General features: G+C 31.7%; 1 protein-coding gene across 1 annotated transcript in view; it reads left to right on the top strand.

Moving 5' to 3' along the window:
* The first annotated feature begins 369 nt into the window (after positions 1 to 369).
* Positions 370 to 22,500, top strand: part of LOC142317693 (uncharacterized) — a 48,008-nt gene continuing 25,877 nt past the window's right edge. The window contains exons 1-5 of the mRNA XM_075354241.1: positions 370 to 490; positions 1,527 to 1,703; positions 2,690 to 2,860; positions 13,376 to 15,706; positions 18,968 to 19,086. Of these exons, the coding sequence (XP_075210356.1) occupies positions 370 to 490; positions 1,527 to 1,703; positions 2,690 to 2,860; positions 13,376 to 15,706; positions 18,968 to 19,086 (2,919 nt within the window). The remainder of the gene's footprint in view (positions 491 to 1,526; positions 1,704 to 2,689; positions 2,861 to 13,375; positions 15,707 to 18,967; positions 19,087 to 22,500) is intronic.

The raw sequence follows: 22,500 nt of genomic DNA, 5'->3' as shown, positions 1-22,500 counted from the left end.
AAATGAAAAAGAAGCCAGTATGATATGGTAAATTCTACATAATTATTTTACACATGTATGATTGTTGTATCAATTCAATGATAGGTTTTCATCTATGACAAATACAGTTACAGTAACTATAAATTACAAAGAAATAATAATTATATTATTCTACTACCTAGGCACACTCAAATATCCACTTTGAAATTTATAGAACATAAAATTAATAAAATTATCCTTTGTTGATATTTCAAGAGTAGAAATTAGTTAGCAGCAGTCATTAAAAAGATTAAAAAAGCATCAGAATTAAAAAGCATCAGAGTATTTTTATTTAAACTACATTATGAATAATATTCAGTAATAAATTAGTTGCAATTTTTATAATTTAGGATGATCAGAGATGAGAGTGGCAGTTTTGGTATTCAAGTGTCAGAAGGATCAGATGGCGGTGTCTACATACAAAGTGTTGTACCAAGAAGTAAAGCAGATTCTCTTGGAATAATTCATAAAGGTATATAACTTGCAGTTAATTCATGTAGTATGTGTTATTCTATTAACACTATTATTCTTGATTTATACATTAATTTTAGATCTATGCATGAGTTCTTTAATTACAATTTGGTTTTCAGCAATTTTATAGTAAGTAATAATGATAATAACTAACCAGTTGACAGGTTTTTGATGTTGTGTACTTTATAATTTTAATCGTATAGAATCACTTCATTCATATAAAATCATGTAAAAATGATACATTGAAATCTAAGAAATGCTTACATTAACTGTTCAAATTGTTTAAATGATAATATAAGTGATAATTATATTTATGATCTTGATCCTAAACACACAATAGGCTAAGTTTGTATGAAAAAGTCTTTTACTATATGGTAGTTAATGCTTACAAATTTACTGTCTCCTGAAGCCAGATTTTAACAGAATGAACATTTTTTAAATATAAAACTATAAATAATATCTGTATACCCATGTAGTCTCAATGAATATTTCAATAGATTTGTATATTGTATACAAACCTGCAAGTATAGGACTTTTGCCCTGGATTCTGATTTAAATTTCATATTAGCTAAAAATTTGTTTATTATCATGTTAACTTTATGTACTAATTTCAGTCTTGTTGGTCATATACTGTTTTTATTCCATTATTTTCTTATTTGTGTTATATACAATCGGCTTAGTTATTATCTTGCTTTTATTATTGAATAGTTTATTTATTTTTTTTTATTACTATTTTGATTTGCTGTACGTTACTGAAGTACTCCTAATTCATATGACCATAATGTATTATTATAACTTTTTTTTAGTACTAAATCAATAAAGCATTCAAATCATTCTGAATCTAATTAAACAGTAGAAAAAGACATCCTACTGAATACACCTGGTGCAGCAAAAGCACAATGACAAATCACATAACTGTTAAAGTTGTTAGAAAGCTTGTTAAACTGAATTTTAGAACCAGCTTATAATTATTTTTTTATAAAATATTTTTTAACTAAAATGTATTGTTAGCTAATATTTATTGTTTTGTTTTTAAGGGGACCAAGTACAGGCAGTTAATGGACAGAATATATTAAACTTACCGTATTCTGATGCTTTGTCACTTTTGCAACAAGTTGGATCATGTATGGAGCTGGTTCTATCTCAAGAAAATTGTGGTCAGAAGGCTGTACAACACTCTAATATATATAATTATACCCCTGGAGAAACAACAGGTATTTTAATTTTACAGTCTAAAAGTAAAAGCAGAAAACACTATTATTTTGCTGTAAATGTTTGATACAGGAATTTATTAGCATGTAACATTCTCTTCAAAGAGTTAGTTTATTCCTGTGATGAAGTTATTGAAAATTTTCTGAATTAAAAGTGTGAAGCATAGGTAAACAATAACTATTGATTTATCTACTTTATCATACGTTATCAGGTCTTCTGATCTTATATTCATTCTACAAGATACTTCCATTAGATAATTTATTTTTTTAATTCAGTCTTTATTTTATAAAGTGTGTTATATAATTTCATATATATTTTGCCATACATGATAAAGACGATTAACTATGTTATCATGGGAAAGCCAAAAATAGCACTCCTGCTGCAGCTGCTTGCTTTTTGGAGGACAGTATATTATTCTGTACTTGTGACATTTTTTAACTGTAATAAAATTAGTAAAGTAAATGTGCATTATTTATTTAAAAGAAAGTAAAAATTTTGGATTTCTGTATTACATCATTGTTTGTATACTATAATATGAATTGTCATAATTGAAACATTTGTTATTTGGATAAACTATTGCAATATGTTTTGCTATGCATCAAGCCAAGGAAACGTTGTCTGATTCTGTACCACACTTTCTTTTCTATTTTTATGTATCCTAAAGCATTAGAAAATGAAAACAGGTAATTAACCATCTAGGATATAGGGGTTATCTTATGTTAAAAGTTTTACACAGAATATGATGGAATAGAGAAATGCATCAAATCAGTAAAAAAAACCTGATTGAAAAAATTAAAATTTGTATTTTACCAACTGCCTACCTGATTTTACTTTAATAACTGAGATTTAATATTCTTTTTAAGATTTTTTTTTTTTTAACTTTTGATTATTGTTACAGTTTCTCTGTATCTGGCCATCTTTTAAATAATGAAACACATATTTTATATGAAATTAAAAGTAAAATGAGAAAATGTGCTTGTTTTTACAGGTACAGATCTATTGGCTGCATTGCTTCAAAAGCCTATTGAAGAATCATACTTCCGTGTTATACGTTATGAAACAGCTACAGAAATTGAGGAACGAATGATTAATACAACACTACCTCGATCTAATCAAAAAGATAATTGTGATAATAACAGAGGAAACAGAGATAGAAGCAGTTCATATCTATAGCTAAATACAGGTAATTTATTACTTGTAATCATAATCAAGATTGATTTTAGATTATACATTTTTCTTAAATTATTTAATAAATTTCATAATCTTTCATATAAATATAAAAATCTGTACTGATGTATACTTATTTCAACAGCAATATGATTATAATTGACATTATAATTATTGACTGATAAAAGAGCTTTTTTCTAATACTGAATAAGGTGGATAAATAATTAATTTAATTTAATTTTTTGTCAGTAATATTTATTAAATTTTCTTTCAGTGATGGGTTATGAATCTTGTTGAGAGAGATATTTACTGTCCTTTATTCTTTAATAAATTATTTATATCCCCTGTGTACCTCTCTTTATTCTTTAAATTAAATTAACAAAATGTATGATTATGTGTATTTGTGTATTATTGTGTATTATGTATGATTGTGTGTAATTGTATTTACTAATCATAGTCATTCCAAATTAAACAAACATAAAAATGTATGTAATTTATTCATTTGTGTGTTCTTTATTTGTTACTTTAGTATTCAGTACTTCAACATTCACAATTTTTTATTGAGTGTGACAACCTCACCTATCAGTCCATAATTCCATTCTGAGATTGCTAATGGCTGAAACCTCATGTTATAAATAATTTTTCATCATTGATCACCTCATTAAATCAAAGTGGGTGCTATTTCATAGTATCCTGTTGGTATTTATTTGTGGTTCGTGTCCAGAGCAGCCAACCCTTTTAAAACTTGTACAAATAGAAACAATTATATAGATGTGAAACGTTTAGTGTAAAATAGAAAAAAAAAGTCCACCTAGTTAATTAATAGTATCTCATTTATATTTTCTTGTGTATACTTTTATTTTCACATTTTTCTCATTGTAGTTTTTTCACTTCCCCTGTAAGTTTTTTATACTTTGTTTGAACTACATTGTTCTTAAATGGGAAAGTTGTCTGTGTTTTTTTTATTTTTATTTAGGATTTTAAATTGGTCACATTGTAAATAAAGTTGTACAATGTAAATTTTTGACAGTCTTTCTCATAATTTTTGATAAAAACTTATTAATCAAATTTAAAAATGATCTATGCTTCTGTTTTTTTTTTTTGTTGTAAGATTTCATAGGTTTATAACGTAGATTATGTAACTTAGCCGTGTAATTCTAGATCATTATAGTCTTATGTACTGTGTAGTACTGATTTAATATGTTCAATGACACTGTGAGTAATTCAATAGGCTATAATAAAAAATCAATATATCCTGTGTTGACTAATCTAGTACTACTGTAATATGGTTATGTCCAAAGCCAAACAAGTGTTTCTGGTAGAAGAAACATTTTTTTTTTTAGTAGTTTATTGCTTCTTGTGTACCTGATAAAGTTACCAAGTTACCGTGTCATTTATAATCAGTTTTTTTCTGAGATTTGCTATATTTAAAATGCTCATCATTAGTATATCTGTTAAATGTCTAATTTTCAGGAGTAGAATTAATGGAAAATCTTTCAAAAAATATTAATTCTCATGAAGGAAAAAAATATATTTTTGTGTTTCGATAAAATAGGTTAACAGAAATTTTCCTCTGTCACAGCAGGAATTACATGTGAAGCCATAAATTGATTTTAAGTATCAATCCTCTCAAAATATGATTATTGTATTTTTGCTACTGTTGACTAAATATCTTTAGTCTATTCAGTGTATTAAAATCATAGTGAATATCATGTTGTATATAAATCTTCAATATCTAATCTACTTTCTTCATATAATTTGAAATTAAATAACAAAGTGTATTGGTGAGAAAGTGTTGTGATTATGTACAGGAGTTGTGCAACATTATTTATCTAATAAAATGAGTTCATTAGTTGGTAGGTAATTATTTATAGTATTAAATTCTGTTTATGTAAATATTTCCATATTTATGCAATGTGTATGATAATTAATAAGTTTTTATTTTGTTTGCTATTACAAACTGTTGAACAATATACTTTAGTGTTTAGGCTTCCTCTTTTATATGCTGTAATCTATTTGAGCACAAATAAAGATTTTGTACCTGAAAATCAGTACGTTTTTTATATATTCAAGTCAATGTGAAATATGATTTGTGAATTGCATTCTGCTTGATGTTGAGATTTTATCTCGCACATGATATTTTTTGTCTTATTGCACTTTGAGTATAAACAGAGAATTGTATGCAATCTTTATCATATGCAACCTAATCCTTTATCATATGCAACCTCTTTATCCAGCTTCACTCTCTTAGAGATGGTTTGAAGGAAAATCCCTTTGAATAGAATTTCATTATTAGGATATGTATCATATGCTAATATAATACATTTGCTTCTTGTACAAATTATTAGTTTTCATTCAGTCTATTAAAAATATCAGAATTAAGCAGTCCATGCTTATCCTATTTCATCCTTTTGGGTGATTAAAAATAAAGCCACAATTTCTTTTTGAATTTTGGGGTAGTTTTCAGTTAAATTTTTTCTTCATAAATGAGTCACAGATACATTGGAACTATGAATTCCACTTATCTCTCTTTTAGGGCTACATTAAATGGAAATCCCAAGATATTTTTAAAGGTTATTGCAGTTATCTATGCTGAATTTTAAGCTTCTATCACAACAAATTCAGAAACTCCATGTATGTAGGGAATGCAATTTTAATCCTGTTAAATCTTTTAGAAATATTTCTAAGAGAAATTCCTAAAATTGAGTTCATTTAAATATTACTGAAAAATTTTAGAATTACACCTTAACTGATGAGATATGTTGGCTTACACTAACTTTCTCTTTTTAGAAATTTGTGAGAAGAAGCTATGATGTAAACATAACTATGATGTAAATGCATTTTATACCTTTCTAGGTTGTACAATCTGATTGACTTAATTTGACATCTGTCCTTAAAGAGTTAATATATCTGCCATATTCCTCATTCCCAATTGTCTGTTTATTTATTCCAATTTCTTTATTTCTCTACAATCTAAATCATGTTCATTCCTTTCTACATAATTTAGCAGTTTTTATTTCCTTTCTGTTCTGTTTAATTACACCTTTACCTACCACATCTCTTAATCAGTGTAGATGTTATGATTACAGCTTTGATACTATAAAATCATATATTTTTTTGGCTATAGACATTAGGCAGTTAATGTTAACAGCCAACAGTACGCAACTAATCATACAAAGGGCAATTACTCATTAAACCAGGGGTGACACATAAAAACAATTTTTTTAAATGTGTGACAGGTTATTGTTTAATCACATCATTTTAATTTAACTTCTGTAATTCATTCCCCATATTATTTTAAAAAACTTAAATTAAATAATTATTTTTAGGTGTTAGTATTAAATAGCAAACTCAAGATTGTGTTGTAATTTTTTTGCTAAGTAAATAATAAAATAAATGTTGTGGATTAGATAATTACACGTATTATTTTTTAAGATTGTATGTTCAGAGATTATCCCAAGCTGAATTTTTACATAAAAATAATAAATTGTGTTATAATTTGAAGATTTCTTTAAATTTTAATAGTTTATAGCTGCTATATTTTTAAATAAATGCATAGAATTGTAAGCGTTAAAGGTTTATATATGAATTTTGTATATGATTAGAGTAATATTTTTATGGAATATTAATTCAGATATCCTCTTAAATAATTTATTCAAATCAGTTGAAAGGAACAAGAAAAAATCATGGAAAAAACCTTGAATGAAGCAACATCACGCTACAATAGTCTAGTAAATAAAATAAAGGAAATATTAATACTTAAAAATAATGATGCAAATATGTGAAGATAATAAATAAATAATCAAAAATCAGTACAGAATAAAATAACAATTTTTGAAAGTAGTATTTGAAAAGTTTTTGCACATATTTATGAAATGATGTAGAAAATTCAGGTTTATTTAATTAGTATTATTTAAAAGATTAATACAAAAATACTGTTGATTTTCTAAAAAAATTTGTTTATTTTAAATCATCTGTGGAAATTTTAAATATTGTTTATTCTTGGTAATATGAGTGCATTTCAAGTGTTTTTAAATATCTGATCACATGATATCTCTAAGTATCAAAGGTCTGATAGTCCATTTTTGTGTACTGACAACTTGTTTCAACTACTTGAGCTAGCAACCAAGCTATATTATGTTTCTTCTTCTGTAAAATATAAAAAGGGTAATTAGCTGAGGGAAATACAGTTAACTGTTACAACCACAATTGTTATCTTCTCACTTGTTACCCTCATCCATATCAAGAACAATACTTTATTTGTGAAATATTCCCTATTAAAGTATGACAATCAATTTGAATGTACTGTCAAAAGTTAGAAATATTACAATCCATGTTTATTTTAGTATTTTAAGAAACTTCTGGTGTTATTGAAGCCTCTATATTAGTCAATCTTGGCTTTGATTCTCGACGAGGATGTGTCATTTTTCACTCATCATTTCATCATCCTCATCAGAATGTGTTAATAATAGAATAAATAATAGAATAAAAAAATGTATAATATTCATTTAAATTCAATTTAAAGGATTATGTAGTTAATGCATTATATCTTTATAGATCTAAAATTATTGTAGGAGACAAAGAAAAATTCATAAACTCTATATTTAACTATTTTAATAATTGCTTAAAAACAAGATAAACTTATATTTATTTTTAATATTTATTGAAGTATTGTGATCGCAAAAAATGTTGGTTTTCAGATTTCAACAGAAATATCCATTTTGACCATTCCTGAATCCATTTTGACTAGTTTCGGTGTGATGTCTGTATGTACATATGTATGTACACGTATGTATCTCGCATAACTCAAAAACGATTATCCGCAGGATGTTGAAATTTTGGATTTAGGACTGTTGTACCCCCCTTTTTGATTGCAATCAACCTAGCCAAAAGTGTCAAAAAAATCCCAAAATCCAAAAATATTTAGATTTTGGACTTTTCTTAACTGCCGTAATAAGCCTCATTGAGAGCTTATCATAAGTGGTACTTATTTTCATTGATTCCAGAGTTATAGTCAAATGAAATGAAGTGCTTGAATCTTAGAAGGGGAAGGCACATCGGTACGAATCAGACTTCATCTCCTTTTTTTTTAAATTTAAATATATTGATTTAACAATCAATATTAACCTCTGATTGTAAAAAAATTTTCAGACTTCATCTCCTTTTTTTTAAATTTAAATATATTGATTTAACATTCAATATTAACCTCTGATTGTAAAAAATTTTTACGATAAATAATAATTCAATAATAATAAAAAAATATGAAAAATCTGAAGTTATTAATGAAATAAAATTTTATGTACTTTTCATTTAAAAAATATGAATATGTAATTTAGTAGGTGTACAAAGAAGTCATGTGGTGCCCACATTGGACTTTCTTTTTTTTAAAAGAAAAAGTGAAAGCCATGTTTAGATGGGATTCTGTAGACCAAATATGGCTAGACGAGCTTCAAAATATAATTATTTGAATGTTTTTCAGATCTTTTACAATTATTACATACAACTAATATTACTAATCAGGATTGAGAGAAAAATTTATGAACGGACATGAATGATGATGAATGAGACAACTTTTTTATGAAAACTGAAAATGTTTTATTATTATCTTTTATGATTGCATAGGATCAGGTTTTTTTAGGTTGGGATCATAGGTTTTTTTTTTAGTCAGTCCATTATTCAAGTCTCTTTGATGGGCCTTGCGGTCCTCCCAGTACTTTTTCATACATTCCAATCTTTGTAGTGATGAAAATGTTTACGTTGTGAGTTTTTTCTTGTGAGTGTTAAACAAGTGTTTTTGTTCTTGATTTTTTTGTTTAATTTTTATTCTATCTATGGTGTCTTCTGGTGTAAGGTCAGTTTCCTTCAGATCCTTTCTTATTTCTCTGATCCATCTATATCCTGTCTTGATGTTTTTCAAGTCAAGGTTGAACTGTACTAGCTGTTTCAAAAATCTTGAATCTTGCATCCTCATGATATGTCCAAAGAATCCTAGTCTCCTCTTACGCATGTTATCAGTGGTGGGCACTAACTCTTTGAACACGAATTTATTGGGCACAATCCACCACTGCCCATCTATCTTGAACGTTTTATTGATGCAGGTTTATCCAAATCTTCTTTCGATTTTCTGGATTGTTTGTCTTTGATTGTTCATTCAGGTGGAAGAGTGTTTCTGCTGAATAAGTGGCATCTGGTTTTATAACCAGAAGCCACTAGTGTCTTATTTATTATTTTTTATTTATACGTAGTGTCTTATTTTTGCATTTATTAATAGGCATTTTTTATTGTAAGTTTACCAGGTTAATTTTTGAGCTTTAGCTGGTTTGTTCTTCTTATTTGGACTGCTGTTTTTTTATTTAGGTTGTTTGTTATTGTTTCTCTGAGGTATTTAAATTGGGCTTCTATTTTGATTTTATTACTGTTTATGTTTACTTCTTTTTCTCATGTTGGTTTTCGGGAATAATTTCTGTCTTTTCGAATGATATTTTGAGGCCAATTTTATTTGTGATGTTTTGAAGTTCTAATATCTGTGATTTAGCTTTGTCGATATCATTTGCTAGCAGTGCCAACTCATTAGCAAAACCAAGAAAGTTTGTTTTGATTTTTTCGCCTATTGTTAATTTTGGGGTCATCTTTTGAGCCATTCCCTGATTACAATTTCTAGAGCATAGTTGAATAATTGCAGTTGTAGCCCATTGCCCTGGCGCAATCCTGTTTTTATCTCAAACGGTTCCAAGAGAGCTCCCCTCTGAATTTTATCTTCAACTTAGTGTTTGTGAAGGTCAGTTTTATCATGTTATTAATTTGGCATGCAGTCTGAGGTGTCTTAGAATTTTTAGTTAGGATTCTGTGTAGATGCAGTGATATGCTTTCTTGAAATCTACAGATGTTATCACAATGGTTCTGTTTCTTTTCCTGTTGTAATCCATTATTAGCTTGAGACTCATGATGTAGTCTGACATCTCCTCCAGGGTCTGCAACCTCTCGGGTATTCTCCTACTGTCTTCTGAGATTACTGAGGCGGAGGTACGCCAAGTAATTTGTAGCCTGGCTGGGAATAAAGCCCCCAAATATGATTGTATCACAATAGAACTCCTTGTACGCATGTTGCCAGTAATTCTTGGTCCCTTGATTAGGGTTTTTAATAGGATGCTTTTTGCTGGGCATTTCCTAGCATGTTGGAAATGTGGTGAGTTAAACTACTCTTCAAAGGTGGCAACAAGGACCCCACCATGACAAAGGTGGCGACAAGGACCCCACTGTGACAAAGGTAGCGATGTAACAAAGGTGAGAATGACAAAGGTGGCAACAAGGATGGTTCTTCTTAGTGGCCTCTGATGCTCTTGCCTGTAGTAGGTAAGGTTTTCGAGGTCTTGTACCTCCGCATCAATAGTAGGTTGACTTCTAACTATATGCTGATAGATGACCAGTATGGTTTCCACCCTGGCGAGGGCACAGAGAACACTATTTGTAGGGTAATGGATTTGGCTTCGACCAGCGAGTGCAAATATGTACTCTGCATCTTTTTGGTCATATCTGGGGTCTTCAATAACTTGTGGTGGCCCTCTGCCTTGTTTCAGTTGCAGTAGCGTGGTTGCATGCAAACTGAGATTGAGACTCTCTCTAGCTACTTCAGCAACAGAACCATCATCCTTCGTGATGGCAGCTTGGAAGTAGGACAGAGCCTGTCAAACTGTCAAAAGGTTTTCCACAGGGCAGTGTTTTAGGTCCACTCATCTGGGTCGTTGAGTTCAACTCTCTTGATGCGGTTGCAGATGCCCAGTGGCTGCCGCTTCATGGCTTATGCGGACAATGGGCTGCTGCTGGTCGGGGATAACTTGCATACTGAGATAGAACTCAGAGCAACACAGGCATGTAAGGTACTAAGGTTGTGGAGTCTTCAGCATAAGATGGTTTTTAGTGCGGAGAAAACCACTATGATGAGGTCGTCTAAAAGGTCATTAAAGGTCATCTAGCCGCGACTTGTCATACACGGGCTGTGATGGATGGTCTTCCAATTAGGTATGTTATAGTTCATAAATATCAGGGAGCACATTCAGTTTGTCACAAAGAAGATGCACAATCCATACTGATTGCGCATGCGTATACTTTACAAAGGTGTCTGCAAGCCCATAATGTTGTATGCTGCACCCGTCTGGGCTCATCGTTTATATTTCCAATGTTATAGGGACATTTTATTACGAGCCCAGCGTCTTCTGTTGTTAGCTGTTGTCAGAGGCTACAGAACTGTCTCAAGAGAGGCAGTCTCTGTGATCGCCGGCATAAAACCACTGACATTTTAGCTACGGAATGTAGCAAGCGGTATGTTTCTAAGAAGAGAGGCCTTCTTACCTCTGGGCATATGCAAGAAATCAAAGACCAAGGTTTTGACTCTTGGCAAGTTAGGTGGAATGATTCTTCTACTGATCGATACACACATGGTATATTTTCAAATGTTAGGGAGCTGCGAGCAATTAGGTGGTTTTCCCCCAATCGGTACATAACTCAATTCCTTTCAGGACGTGATGCATTCAGGAATAGTTTGGCTAGGTTTGGTTTGGCTGATTTGGGCTTGTCCCCAGACTGCAGTCTGGGCACAAGCCCAGTCATTTTGACAAGGGCAGTTTTTGAATGAGCAAGCATCACTGTTGGCAGGATGGCGACTGCACTGTCAAGGGCTTGGATTTCCATACAGTTGTGAGGTGTAGTGCCATCTTGACAATGGTAGTAAGTGAAAGTAAATGTCACGAGGGACTTTGCGATGGAGTTGAGTGGGAGTAGGAGACCTGATAGACCAGACCGAAGTCCATAATGAAACAAAGTCAGGGGTATGAACTGAAGTTGAGTTCACTAAAGGAACTTGGAATAAATTTTGTTGTTGTGAACAACATTTTTGGTGGTATGTTATCCATTTGCCTCAAATTTTATGAGATATTTACACACGAATTAGCTCTATAAAATGTAGAACTAGGCGGGGTTTGTGCTTCTGCAAACTTGGTTAGCTAGTTCAGAGGGTAACAATGTAGGACATTCAAGATGTCTGGATGAGGCCTGCAGTGAAGGCAAAAGCTGAGTTTATAATACACTGATGTAAATGTATACCGAGGCATCTACATCAGTGGCATCCCAACAAATCTTGGCTTAATACCATGAGATGTAAAAAGTTAGAGGGAAAAAAACAACTCCCATTAAAGCCCATCAGGGCTAAGGGAACAGGGGGGAGGTGACCAGAAGCATCACAAGGTGGGTTTCTCCCCCTATGGTGTTGGATGGTATTCTCCTAGTGGTTTCTCAATTTCTGAACCAATCCTGTTAAGGATGACTCTTGAAAGAATTTTGTATGTTGTGTTTAGGAGTGAGATTTCCCTGTAATTATTAGGGTCTGCTTTGTCCCTTTTTTGTGTAGCGGATGGATGAGGGCTGTCGTCCCATGTTCTGATAGTTCTTCTTTGATCCAGATATTGAAAAACCTTTGATGAAGGACAATTTTTGCTAATCTTCCTGCTTGTTACCAGATCTCTACAAAAATCTGATCTTCTCTTACTGCTTTGTAATACTTCATCTTGCCCAGTGTTTTTTTCTTTTTCTGTTTAGCCTCCAGAATCACCATAAGATATTACTTCAGAGGATGAATGAGGATGATATGTATGAAGTGTAGCCTTGTACAGTCTCAGGTTGACCATTGCTGAGGTGTGTAGTTAATTAAAGCCCAACCACCTAAGAGCACTAGTATCAACAATCTGGTATTCAAATCTGTATAAAAGTAATTGCCTGTACTAGGATTTGAACCTTAGAACTTTCGACTTTGAAATCAGTTGATTTGCGATGACAAGTTCACCACTAGACCAACCCAGTGGGTAAATATTACCCAATGATTGGTAGACTTCTTTCATTGTGGTAGGGTTCATGTTTTCTGATGGTGTTGTTATTGGGGTGTTGGTGTTGAAGTTTAGGAGTTCTGACGGTTCTTCACAATTTAGGAGATTGTTGAAATATTTAGCTAGGATTTCTGCGTTGTCTTTATTGTTATGGGCCAGTTTACAGTTTTCATTCTTTATTAGTAGGGTTTGGGTTTCATATTTTTGGAACTGATTTTTTAAGGTTTTGTAGCAGTCTCTTGACTGTGTTTTACTGAATTATTCTATTGCCTTCAGTGGGTCTTTATGGTGTTTTTTTATTCTCCTTAGGATTCAATAGAATAACATTAAAAAATATTTGTATTGGGGGCTAGGATCCTTTCTAAAATCATAGATAAAAGAATTATTATTTCTATATTTTAGTTTAATTAAAGCACCTGTTTTATTCCTCATCATAGACTGGCTTAATAACATATAATCATATACAGCCTAGTACATCTCTTTTATATCCTATTACACTCCTAATGAAACCACAAATAAAATTGTCATGAAATTTGCTGTTGTAGATTTGTAGACAAAACAATTGTCACCATTTATTTATTCACTTTAACTTACTTCTCAATTTTTATTAATATAATACTTTTTTCTTTCAGCAAATCAAAATGAGTGTACTGTTCCTGTGCCTGTACCACGAACTAAAAAAAAAATAAAAACAAAAACAGAAGACGGTTTGTTTCAAAGTCAGTGTATTGACGAAGTGAAACTTCATAAAATTACACCACCAAAACGAACTAAAAAGAAACTTTGTGACAATTCTGCTTTGCACAATTTAAAAATACATATAAATAATGAAAATGATATCAATATTTGTAAATTTGATAAAGATGAAATGTTAAGTAATAAAAGTAATATCTGTGCGTCAAAAAATTCTGATGACTGTGAACTTTTAGATAAAGTTAATAAAGAAAACAGTGAAGATAAGATAGGTAATCTTTCTCCAGTTAAGGAAGATAGGGGCCCAAAGATAGTGAAGTTAATCGAAAAAAAAAATAGTTTGGAATTTTATGATAATAGTGTAATTGTAAATAGTAAAAAAGCTGATATTAAAAATGTGCCTAAATTTAAAATGAACTTTTGTAAAAAAACGATGGTAGGATATGGAAAGATTCAAAAGGAATCAGAAGATGACAGTGGTGTTTATTTTTCTGATTCCACAAAAGTTTCACCAATAAAAGTGATAAGTGAGGGGGATGTGATAGAAAATGATAGTAGTACCAAAACTGTCAGTTGTTACACGTGTGTAGATGCTTTTTGTAATACACCACAGCCAAATAATAACTTCATAATTACTAGTGATAGTATTGACAATAAAGAAGAAACAAATCTTGGACCACAGAAAATATTAGATAGTTCTATTACTGTTTATCCCTTGCTCTCTGTTCTTGATGGTTTTGAAGCTGAAACTCTTAATACATTTAAAGAAAATGCATTTAGCCGGTGTGGAATAGGTTTTGTAGATCAAAGCAGTAAACCTGCTATAGGAGAAAGCCTAAATCAGTATCTTCAAGATATATTAAACAATTCTGATCACAGTGAGATTAAATATGAAAGTTTTGAGGGATTTAATAATGAACAGGTAATAAAGTGTGATGAAGATAACACATTAGGGTCCAAGGTTTATGAAGAGACTGTGAGTGAAGCATTAAATAATATTTTACAATGTGTCAGTAGATGTAGTCAGGATGAGTTAGATTCAAATATTAATGTAGATTATTCTAGACAAACAAATTTACATTTTGTTGTTAAATGTAGTAGTAGTACAGATTTTCTTTTAAATGATACTGTAAATAATGATGTTAGTGATGTAATTAATTTAAAAAATGTTGGTGATTCTTTAAATCAAGATATTTATTTCAGTAATTCAGAGAATAATTCCCCAGTTCACAATAATGATAATGATAATAATAATAGTAATAATAATGATGATGGAATTATTTCAGAAGATAATTTATCTTTTAACAGTTTAATTGAGCTCAATTCTCCTTTTATTATTGAATCATCCATAAATCAATTTAAGAATGAAAATTTTAGTCATTCTTTACAACTGACTGATAATAATAAGGGTAATAATAAAGTTTGTGCTGAAAATGAATTTAATAGTGAAAACAGTAATAATGTAGTTATAGTTAATAAAAATAAAGTTAAAAATTTAATTTGCTATTTTGAAAGTATAGTGCAAAATATTAATACTACTCCAGATGATATGGAATCTGATCTTGTAACAATATCATGTTCAGATAATAATTTTCCTAATTTTTGTGAAAACAGTGGAAATGAAATCGATAATGTTAATCTGTTGTTAAATAATATGAATGAAAATTGTACTAGTGAACCAAAAAAAGAAGCTAAAACTGTCACGTTTAATGATGATTTAATATTTATTAATTCTGGTGATGAAATAGTCAATGAAAACGGTTTTAATAGTGCTTTACAAGAACTAAGTGATGAAAATGATAAAGGTAAAATATTAAGTAATAATGATGATTCAGATAAACAATGTTTTGATAACTCATTTCAAGAAATTGATTTAGAAAAACTGAATGAGTTTATAATTGAACCACCTGATGGCTGGAATTGTCCAAAAGATCAAATAGATATTTTCCAAGTTGAAAACAATGACAGTTCTCATCAGGTTTACTTAAATGAAATCAAATCATATTTTAATAAAAATGATGATACATTAACTGATGAATGTAAAAATTCATCTATTATTAGCGATTTCTGTTTCTGGGATAATAAAGATAATCTACAGAAAACATTCAGTTATCCTCTAAATTCAGATCAGCTGACTTCCTTTTTGAGCAATGATAGTACTCAATTGTATGAAGAAGAAAATACTAACATTGTGGCATTAATTCCACTACAGAATAATAAAGAAATTTTAGAGTTTAATAAAGCAGCAGCTCAGCTGAAAATAAATGAAGGTATGTTTTCAATGTTTAATTTTTTTTAAATCCTTTTTTTTGTATTTTAAGGTAGGCATTTTTATATAGTACCTTTCTGTGTTTTAATGATAGAAATTTTATGCTCAAAAAGATGTTAAGTAAATGTAAGTAAGGATAACAATACAAAAAAAACTTAATGCAACTTATAGAACTTAGCTTTTTTTAGACACTGAATTTACACATTATTCTTTACAAACTTTGTCAATATTTCAGTAGTACAAACTTAATTAGATAATCTTTCATCGATAAAACTAATATATTTTGACTGTTAACTTGAAAAATTCATATTTAAGTCTTTTGTTATTATTTTTATTAATTAATTTTTATTAATTAATTCTTTGACAATTAGTAGAATTCTGTCTTCTTTGTCACTTGTTTATGTAATTTTACTTGAGATTTCTGCTTGGCAAAAATTAACTCATTTCATTTTTGGAGTTAGAATCATCCAGAGAATAAAGAACATTTGGCTTTTAATAATAGTGGTGTTCTGTATGTTACTACTATTTTGTATTTACAAGAAAACATTATTTATTTTTCTACTTAGTTGCCTTTTAAATACAGGTGATTCAAAGAAATGGGAAATTTTTAAAGTTGTGTTGGTAGCCGTGGGCGATTGGTACCATTTTATAAGTGGCGCCAGCCTCTCTAACCTAACCTGCCATTTAGTTGTCATGGATCCTTGTAGTGGTGCACAATGTGCATTTGCTATCAAAGCGTTTTACAAAAACAATGACAATGTGGAGGGGGCGCGTAGAGAATTTCACCGTCATTTAAATCTGGGACGGCACGACCGTGTTCCATCAGCACATGCAATTAAAACATGGATATCTAATTTTGAGGAAACTGGTTCGGCAACGAAAAAGAAACCTCCAGGCTGTGAGCGAACCGTCCATACACCACAGAATGTTCAAGCTTTACAAGATGCTGTCACACAAAGTCCACATCGGTCAATCCGTCGTCTCTCAGCATCTTTACAATTGCATAGTTCAAGTGTTTGAAGAATGTTAGTGAAGGTCTTGCAATTCCATCCATACAAGTTGCAGATCGTCCAGGAACTGAAACCGAACGATGCAGTTGTGCGAGCACAATTCTGTAATGTAATGTTTCAGAAGGTTAATGATAACGAAGAGTTTGTTCACGAACTGTGGATGTCAGACGAAGCGCATTTCCACCTCAGTGGATTTGTTAACAAGCAAAATTTCAGACACTGGGCACAAGAAAATCTTATGCAGCTACACCAGCGTCCGTTGCACAGCCAGAAAGTGACCGTGTGGTGTGCTGTGTCATCTTACAGTGTTACAGGCCCTTATTTTTTTGAGGATCACAACGGTCTTGCGATTACAGTGACGTCGGCTCGTTACGTAGCCATGCTTGAAACCTTTGTTGTAGAACAACAAAAGAGATTTCCACCAATTCTTAACACAGCCTGGTTTCAACAAGACGAAGCAACGTCACATACTGCACGAATATCGATGGCAGCTGTACGCCGATTGTTTGGACAACATGTCATTTCACGAAATGGTGACATTAGATGGCCTCCCAGATTGCCTGATCTCTCAGCTTGCGATTACTTATTGTGGGGTCACCTTAAAAGCAAAGTGTTCCACAGTAGACCTGCTACAACGGAAGAACTGAAGGCAAAGTTCCGAGAAGCAATTGTAGAAATTCCAGTTGAGATGAACAATTTAACGAAGAGACTTCGTGAGTGTTTACGTAGAAGAGGAGGTCACCTGCAAGATGTCATCTTTAAAAAATAAACTTTTTTAATGTATGTATCCTAAAATGGCAACATTTGTACAATTACATGAAATAAAATTCATTTTCTAAAAAAAATTTTTCATTGTTATTTAATTTTTTAAATTTCCCGTTTCATTGAATCACCCTGGCATAATCAGCTGTCATATTACATTACCAGTTTTTCTACTCCATCATCTTAAAACCTCCTGTTAATTTTGTCAGGCACTCGCTTTCTGTTGCTTAAGTATCCTTTCATTTAGAAAACTGGGATCAGATCTGGATTGTATGATGGTGGGTGCTCGAAAATTTCCCAGCCAAATTTTTGAAGCAGCACTTAAATTTTTACAGTTTAGTGTAAGTACATGTTGTGAAGTAAAACAGTGCCTCCTGACAATGAGCCACCTTTTTTTATTCTGTATTGAATTGTAGCTGATTATACGTTCTTAGTAAGCCTGTGAATTTATTTTTGTTTCTTTTGGCATGAAATAAATTGCCAAGAAGTGATTTGGTCCCTGGAAACTTTTCATGTTTTTAATGTGCTTGACTTTCTTTAGTTTTGTAGTAGTTCCAGAGTGATGCATCCCACTTTGACTAGTATCAAGAATATAATTATATATATTGTTTAAAAACAAGTCCATTCTTTTTCTCTTTTATTTATCTTCAGATAGTATTCAAGGACTTAACTGGGACAAATTTTTTTTTACACAAAATGTTAATCCAACAATTTCTTATTATAGGAGAGCTCTTGAAAAATTAGGAAATGCAATCCATACAATTTTTCTCATTAACAATTTAATTAATGATTTTTTCTTTTGCTTCAGCTCTTTAGTAGTCACAATAGAGGATCACCCAGAACACTCTTTATTATGGATATTTATCATACTTTCATTAAATACCATGCAACACTTTGTCACACTTTATTCAGTCATTACCTTATCACCATAAGCTTTATTTTACATAGAAAAAAATTTTCTTACATACAAAAACGTTTTTTGTCATAAAACGTATTTCAGTTTTAATGTAATATAACAATTATAATCATAATAATTAATAACATTGTTGCTGCAAGGTCACCTGCATCAATGCTGTATGTGAACATTGTTCATTTCTTAAAACTCTTATAGCTATTTTATTGAATAATAAAAATTTACTTCTCATACCAAACAATCTGCTGAATTTTGGCCTCCTGCTCCATTAGTCTTGGCCAAGTTACACTTCACTTGTGCTTTTAAGTCTTTGATTAGCTCTGAAAATGACATCACTGAAAATGTAATTACGCATATATATATCTTTAATATGTGTGCTCACAACAAACAGACTTGAAATTAAAAATCTTATTTATGGAATACATTTTTCTACTATAATACATTGTAAATTTATGATCACAGTGGATATAATATATTTGTTATGGGTAAAATTATTTAATGTGTTTATGCATAGCTTTGATTCAGTGTTTGTAATTCTGTAAAATATTTTGATGTCTTTTTAATGTTTTACTTACAGAAAGTATTGATGATGCCCAAAAGCATGATAAAAATGAAAGTAATAATGACACTAACAATGGAAATTTTTATGAAGTAATTCTGGAGAAACTGTGGGGTTCAATTGGAATCAAAGTTGAGGTCAGGTTTTATTACTTGAATTTAATTCTTTTACTGGTTTTTTATAGTTTTTTAATTTTTTTTCAATATATTACCTGCTTACCTGCATGTGCCTCCTCTATGAATCATGAGACCTTGCTGTTGGTGAGGGGGCTTGAGTGCTCAGGGATACAGAGTAGCTGGACCGAAGGTGCAACCATATCGGAGAGGTATCTGTTGAGAGCCAGACTAAGGAATGATTCCTGAAAGAGGGCAGCAGCTCTTTCAGTAGTTGTTAGGGGCGTGAGTCAGGACGACTTAAACGGCCGTATCAACATCACTCAGTCCTCTGAGTACTGCGCAGCTGAAAGCAATGGAAAACTACAGCTGCTTTTTTTCCAAGAAAATGTGGCTCTCTGCATTTTCACATAGCATTAATGGAGGCGCCTTCCTTGGTAAAATATTCCGGAGGTAAAATAGTCCCCCGTTCGGATCTCCGGGTGGGGACTACTAAGGAAGGGGTCACCAGAAAATTAAAAAATAACATTCTACGAGTCGGAGCGTGGAATGTTAGAAGCTTGAAAAAGGTTGGTAGGCTAGAAAATTTAAAAAGGGAAATGGGTAGGACAAATGTGGATATAGTAGGAATTAGTGAGGTTCGGTGGGAAGAGGAAGGCGACTTTTGGTCAGGAGATTTTAGAGTAATTAACTCAGCGTCAAATAATGGGCAGGCAGGAGTAGGTTTCGTGATGAACAAGAAGATAGGGAGGAGAGTGGAGTATTTCAAAACGCATAGCGATAGAATCATTGTAATAAGGATAAAATCAAAACCTAAACCTACAACGATTGTTAACGTCTATATGCCTACAAGCGCCCATGATGATGATGAGGTAGAGTGTGTATACGAAGAGATTGATGAAGCAATTAAACACGTAAAAGGAGATGAAAATTTAATAATAGTTGGAGATTGGAATGCAAGCATTGGAAAAGGCAAGGAAGGAAATATAGTGGGTGAATACGGGCTGGGCAAAAGGAATGAAAGAGGGGACCGACTTATAGAATTTTGCACGAAGTATAATTTAGTAATTGTCAACACCCAATTTAAAAATCATAATAGAAGAATATACACTTGGAAAAAGCCAGGCGATACTGCAAGGTATCAGATAGATTATATCATGGTTAAGCAAAGATTTAGAAATCAACTCGTTGACTGCAAAACTTACCCTGGAGCAGACATTGATAGCGACCATAATTTGGTGATAATGAAATGTAGATTGGGGTTTAAAAACCTGAAGAAAAGGTGTCAGATGAATCGGTGGAATTTAGAGAAGCTTGAGGAAGAGGAGGTAAAGAAGTTTTTTGAGGAGGACATCGCAAGAGGTCTGAGTAAAAAAGATAAGGTAGAAAATGTAGAAGAAGAATGGGAGAATGTTAAAAAGGAAATTCTTAAATCAGCAGAAGCAAACTTAGGCGGAATAAAGAGAACCGGTAGAAAACCTTGGGTTTCAGACGATATATTGCAGCTGATGGATGAACGTAGAAAATATAAGAATGCTAGTGATGAAGAAAGTAAAAGGAACTATCGGAAATTAAGAAATGCTATAAACAGGAAGTGCAAACTGGTGAAAGAAGAGTGGATTAAAGAAAAGTGTTCAGAAGTGGAAAGAGAAATGAACATTGGTAAAATAGACGGAGCATACAGGAAAGTTAAGGAAAATTTTGGGGTACATAAATTAAAATCTAATAATGTGTTAAACAAAGATGGTACACCAATATATAATACGAAACCTAAAGTCGATAGATGGGTGGAATATATTGAAGAGTTATATGGAGGAAATGAATTAGAAAATGGTGTTATAGAGGAAGAAGAGGAAGTTGAGGAGGATGAAATGGGAGAAACAATACTGAGATCTGAATTTATGAGAGCATTAAAAGATTTAAATGGCAGAAAGGCTCCTGGAATAGACGGAATACCTGTAGAATTACTGCGCAGTGCAGGTGAGGAAGCGATTGATAGATTATACAAACTGGTGTGTAATATTTATGAAAATGGGGAATTTCCATCAGACTTCAAAAAAAGTGTTATAGTTATGATACCAAAGAAAGCAGGGGCAGATAAATGTGAAGAATACAGAACAATTAGTTTAACTAGTCATGCATCAAAAATCTTAACTAGAATTTTATACAGAAGAATTGAGAGGAGAGTGGAAGAAGTGTTAGGAGAAGACCAATTTGGTTTCAGGAAAAGTATAGGGACAAGGGAAGCAATTTTAGGCCTCAGATTAATAGTAGAAGGAAGATTAAAGAAAAACAAACCAACATACTTGGCGTTTATAGACCTAGAAAAGGCTTTCGATAACGTAGACTGGAATAAAATGTTCAGCATTTTAAAAAAATTAGGGTTCAAATACAAAGATAGAAGAACAATTGCTAACATGTACAGGAACCAAACAGCAACAATAACAATTGAAGAACATAAGAAAGAAGCCCTAATAAGAAAGGGAGTCCGACAAGGATGTTCCCTATCTCCGTTACTTTTTAATCTTTACATGGAACTAGCAGTTAATGATGTTAAAGAACAATTTAGATTCGGAGTAACAGTACAAGGTGAAAAGATAAAGATGCTACGATTTGCTGATGATATAGTAATTCTAGCCGAGAGTAAAAAGGATTTAGAAGAAACAATGAACGGCATAGATGAAGTCCTACGCAAGAACTATCGCATGAAAATAAACAAGAACAAAACAAAAGTAATGAAATGTAGTAGAAATAACAAAGATGGACTGCTGAATGTGAAAACAGGAGGAGAAAAGATTATGGAGGTAGAAGAATTTTGTTATTTGGGAAGTAAAATTACTAAAGATGGACGAAGCAGGAGCGATATAAAATGCCGAATAGCACAAGCTAAACGAGCCTTCAGTAAGAAATATAATTTGTTTACATCAAAAATTAATTTAAATGTCAGGAAAAGATTTTTGAAAGTGTATGTTTGGAGTGTCGCTTTATATGGAAGTGAAACTTGGACAATCGGAGTATCTGAGAAGAAAAGATTAGAAGCTTTTGAAATGTGGTGCTATAGGAGAATGTTAAAAATCAGATGGGTGGATAAAGTGACAAATGAAGAGGTATTGCGGCAAATAGATGAAGAAAGAAGCATTTGGAAAAATATAGTTAAAAGAAGAGACAGACTTATAGGCCACATACTAAGGCATCCTGGAATAGTCGCTTTAATATGGGAAGGACATGTAGAAGGGAAAAATTGTGTAGGCAGGCCACGTTTGGAGTATGTAAAACAAATTGTTAGGGATGTAGGATGTAGAGGGTATACTGATATGAAACGACTAGCACTAGATAGGGAATCTTGGAGAGCTGCATCAAACCAGTCAAATGACTGAAGACAAAAAAAAAAAAAAAAAAAAAACCTGCATGTGCTGATTTGCCCTACACTTTTCAGTT

This window comes from Lycorma delicatula, chromosome 1 (genome assembly GCF_047948215.1).
Source record: "Lycorma delicatula isolate Av1 chromosome 1, ASM4794821v1, whole genome shotgun sequence".
Classification (NCBI taxonomy): Eukaryota; Metazoa; Arthropoda; class Insecta; order Hemiptera; family Fulgoridae; genus Lycorma; species Lycorma delicatula.
The sequence above is the reverse complement of the archived record's forward strand: the minus strand, read 5'-3'. Positions and strand labels throughout refer to the sequence as shown.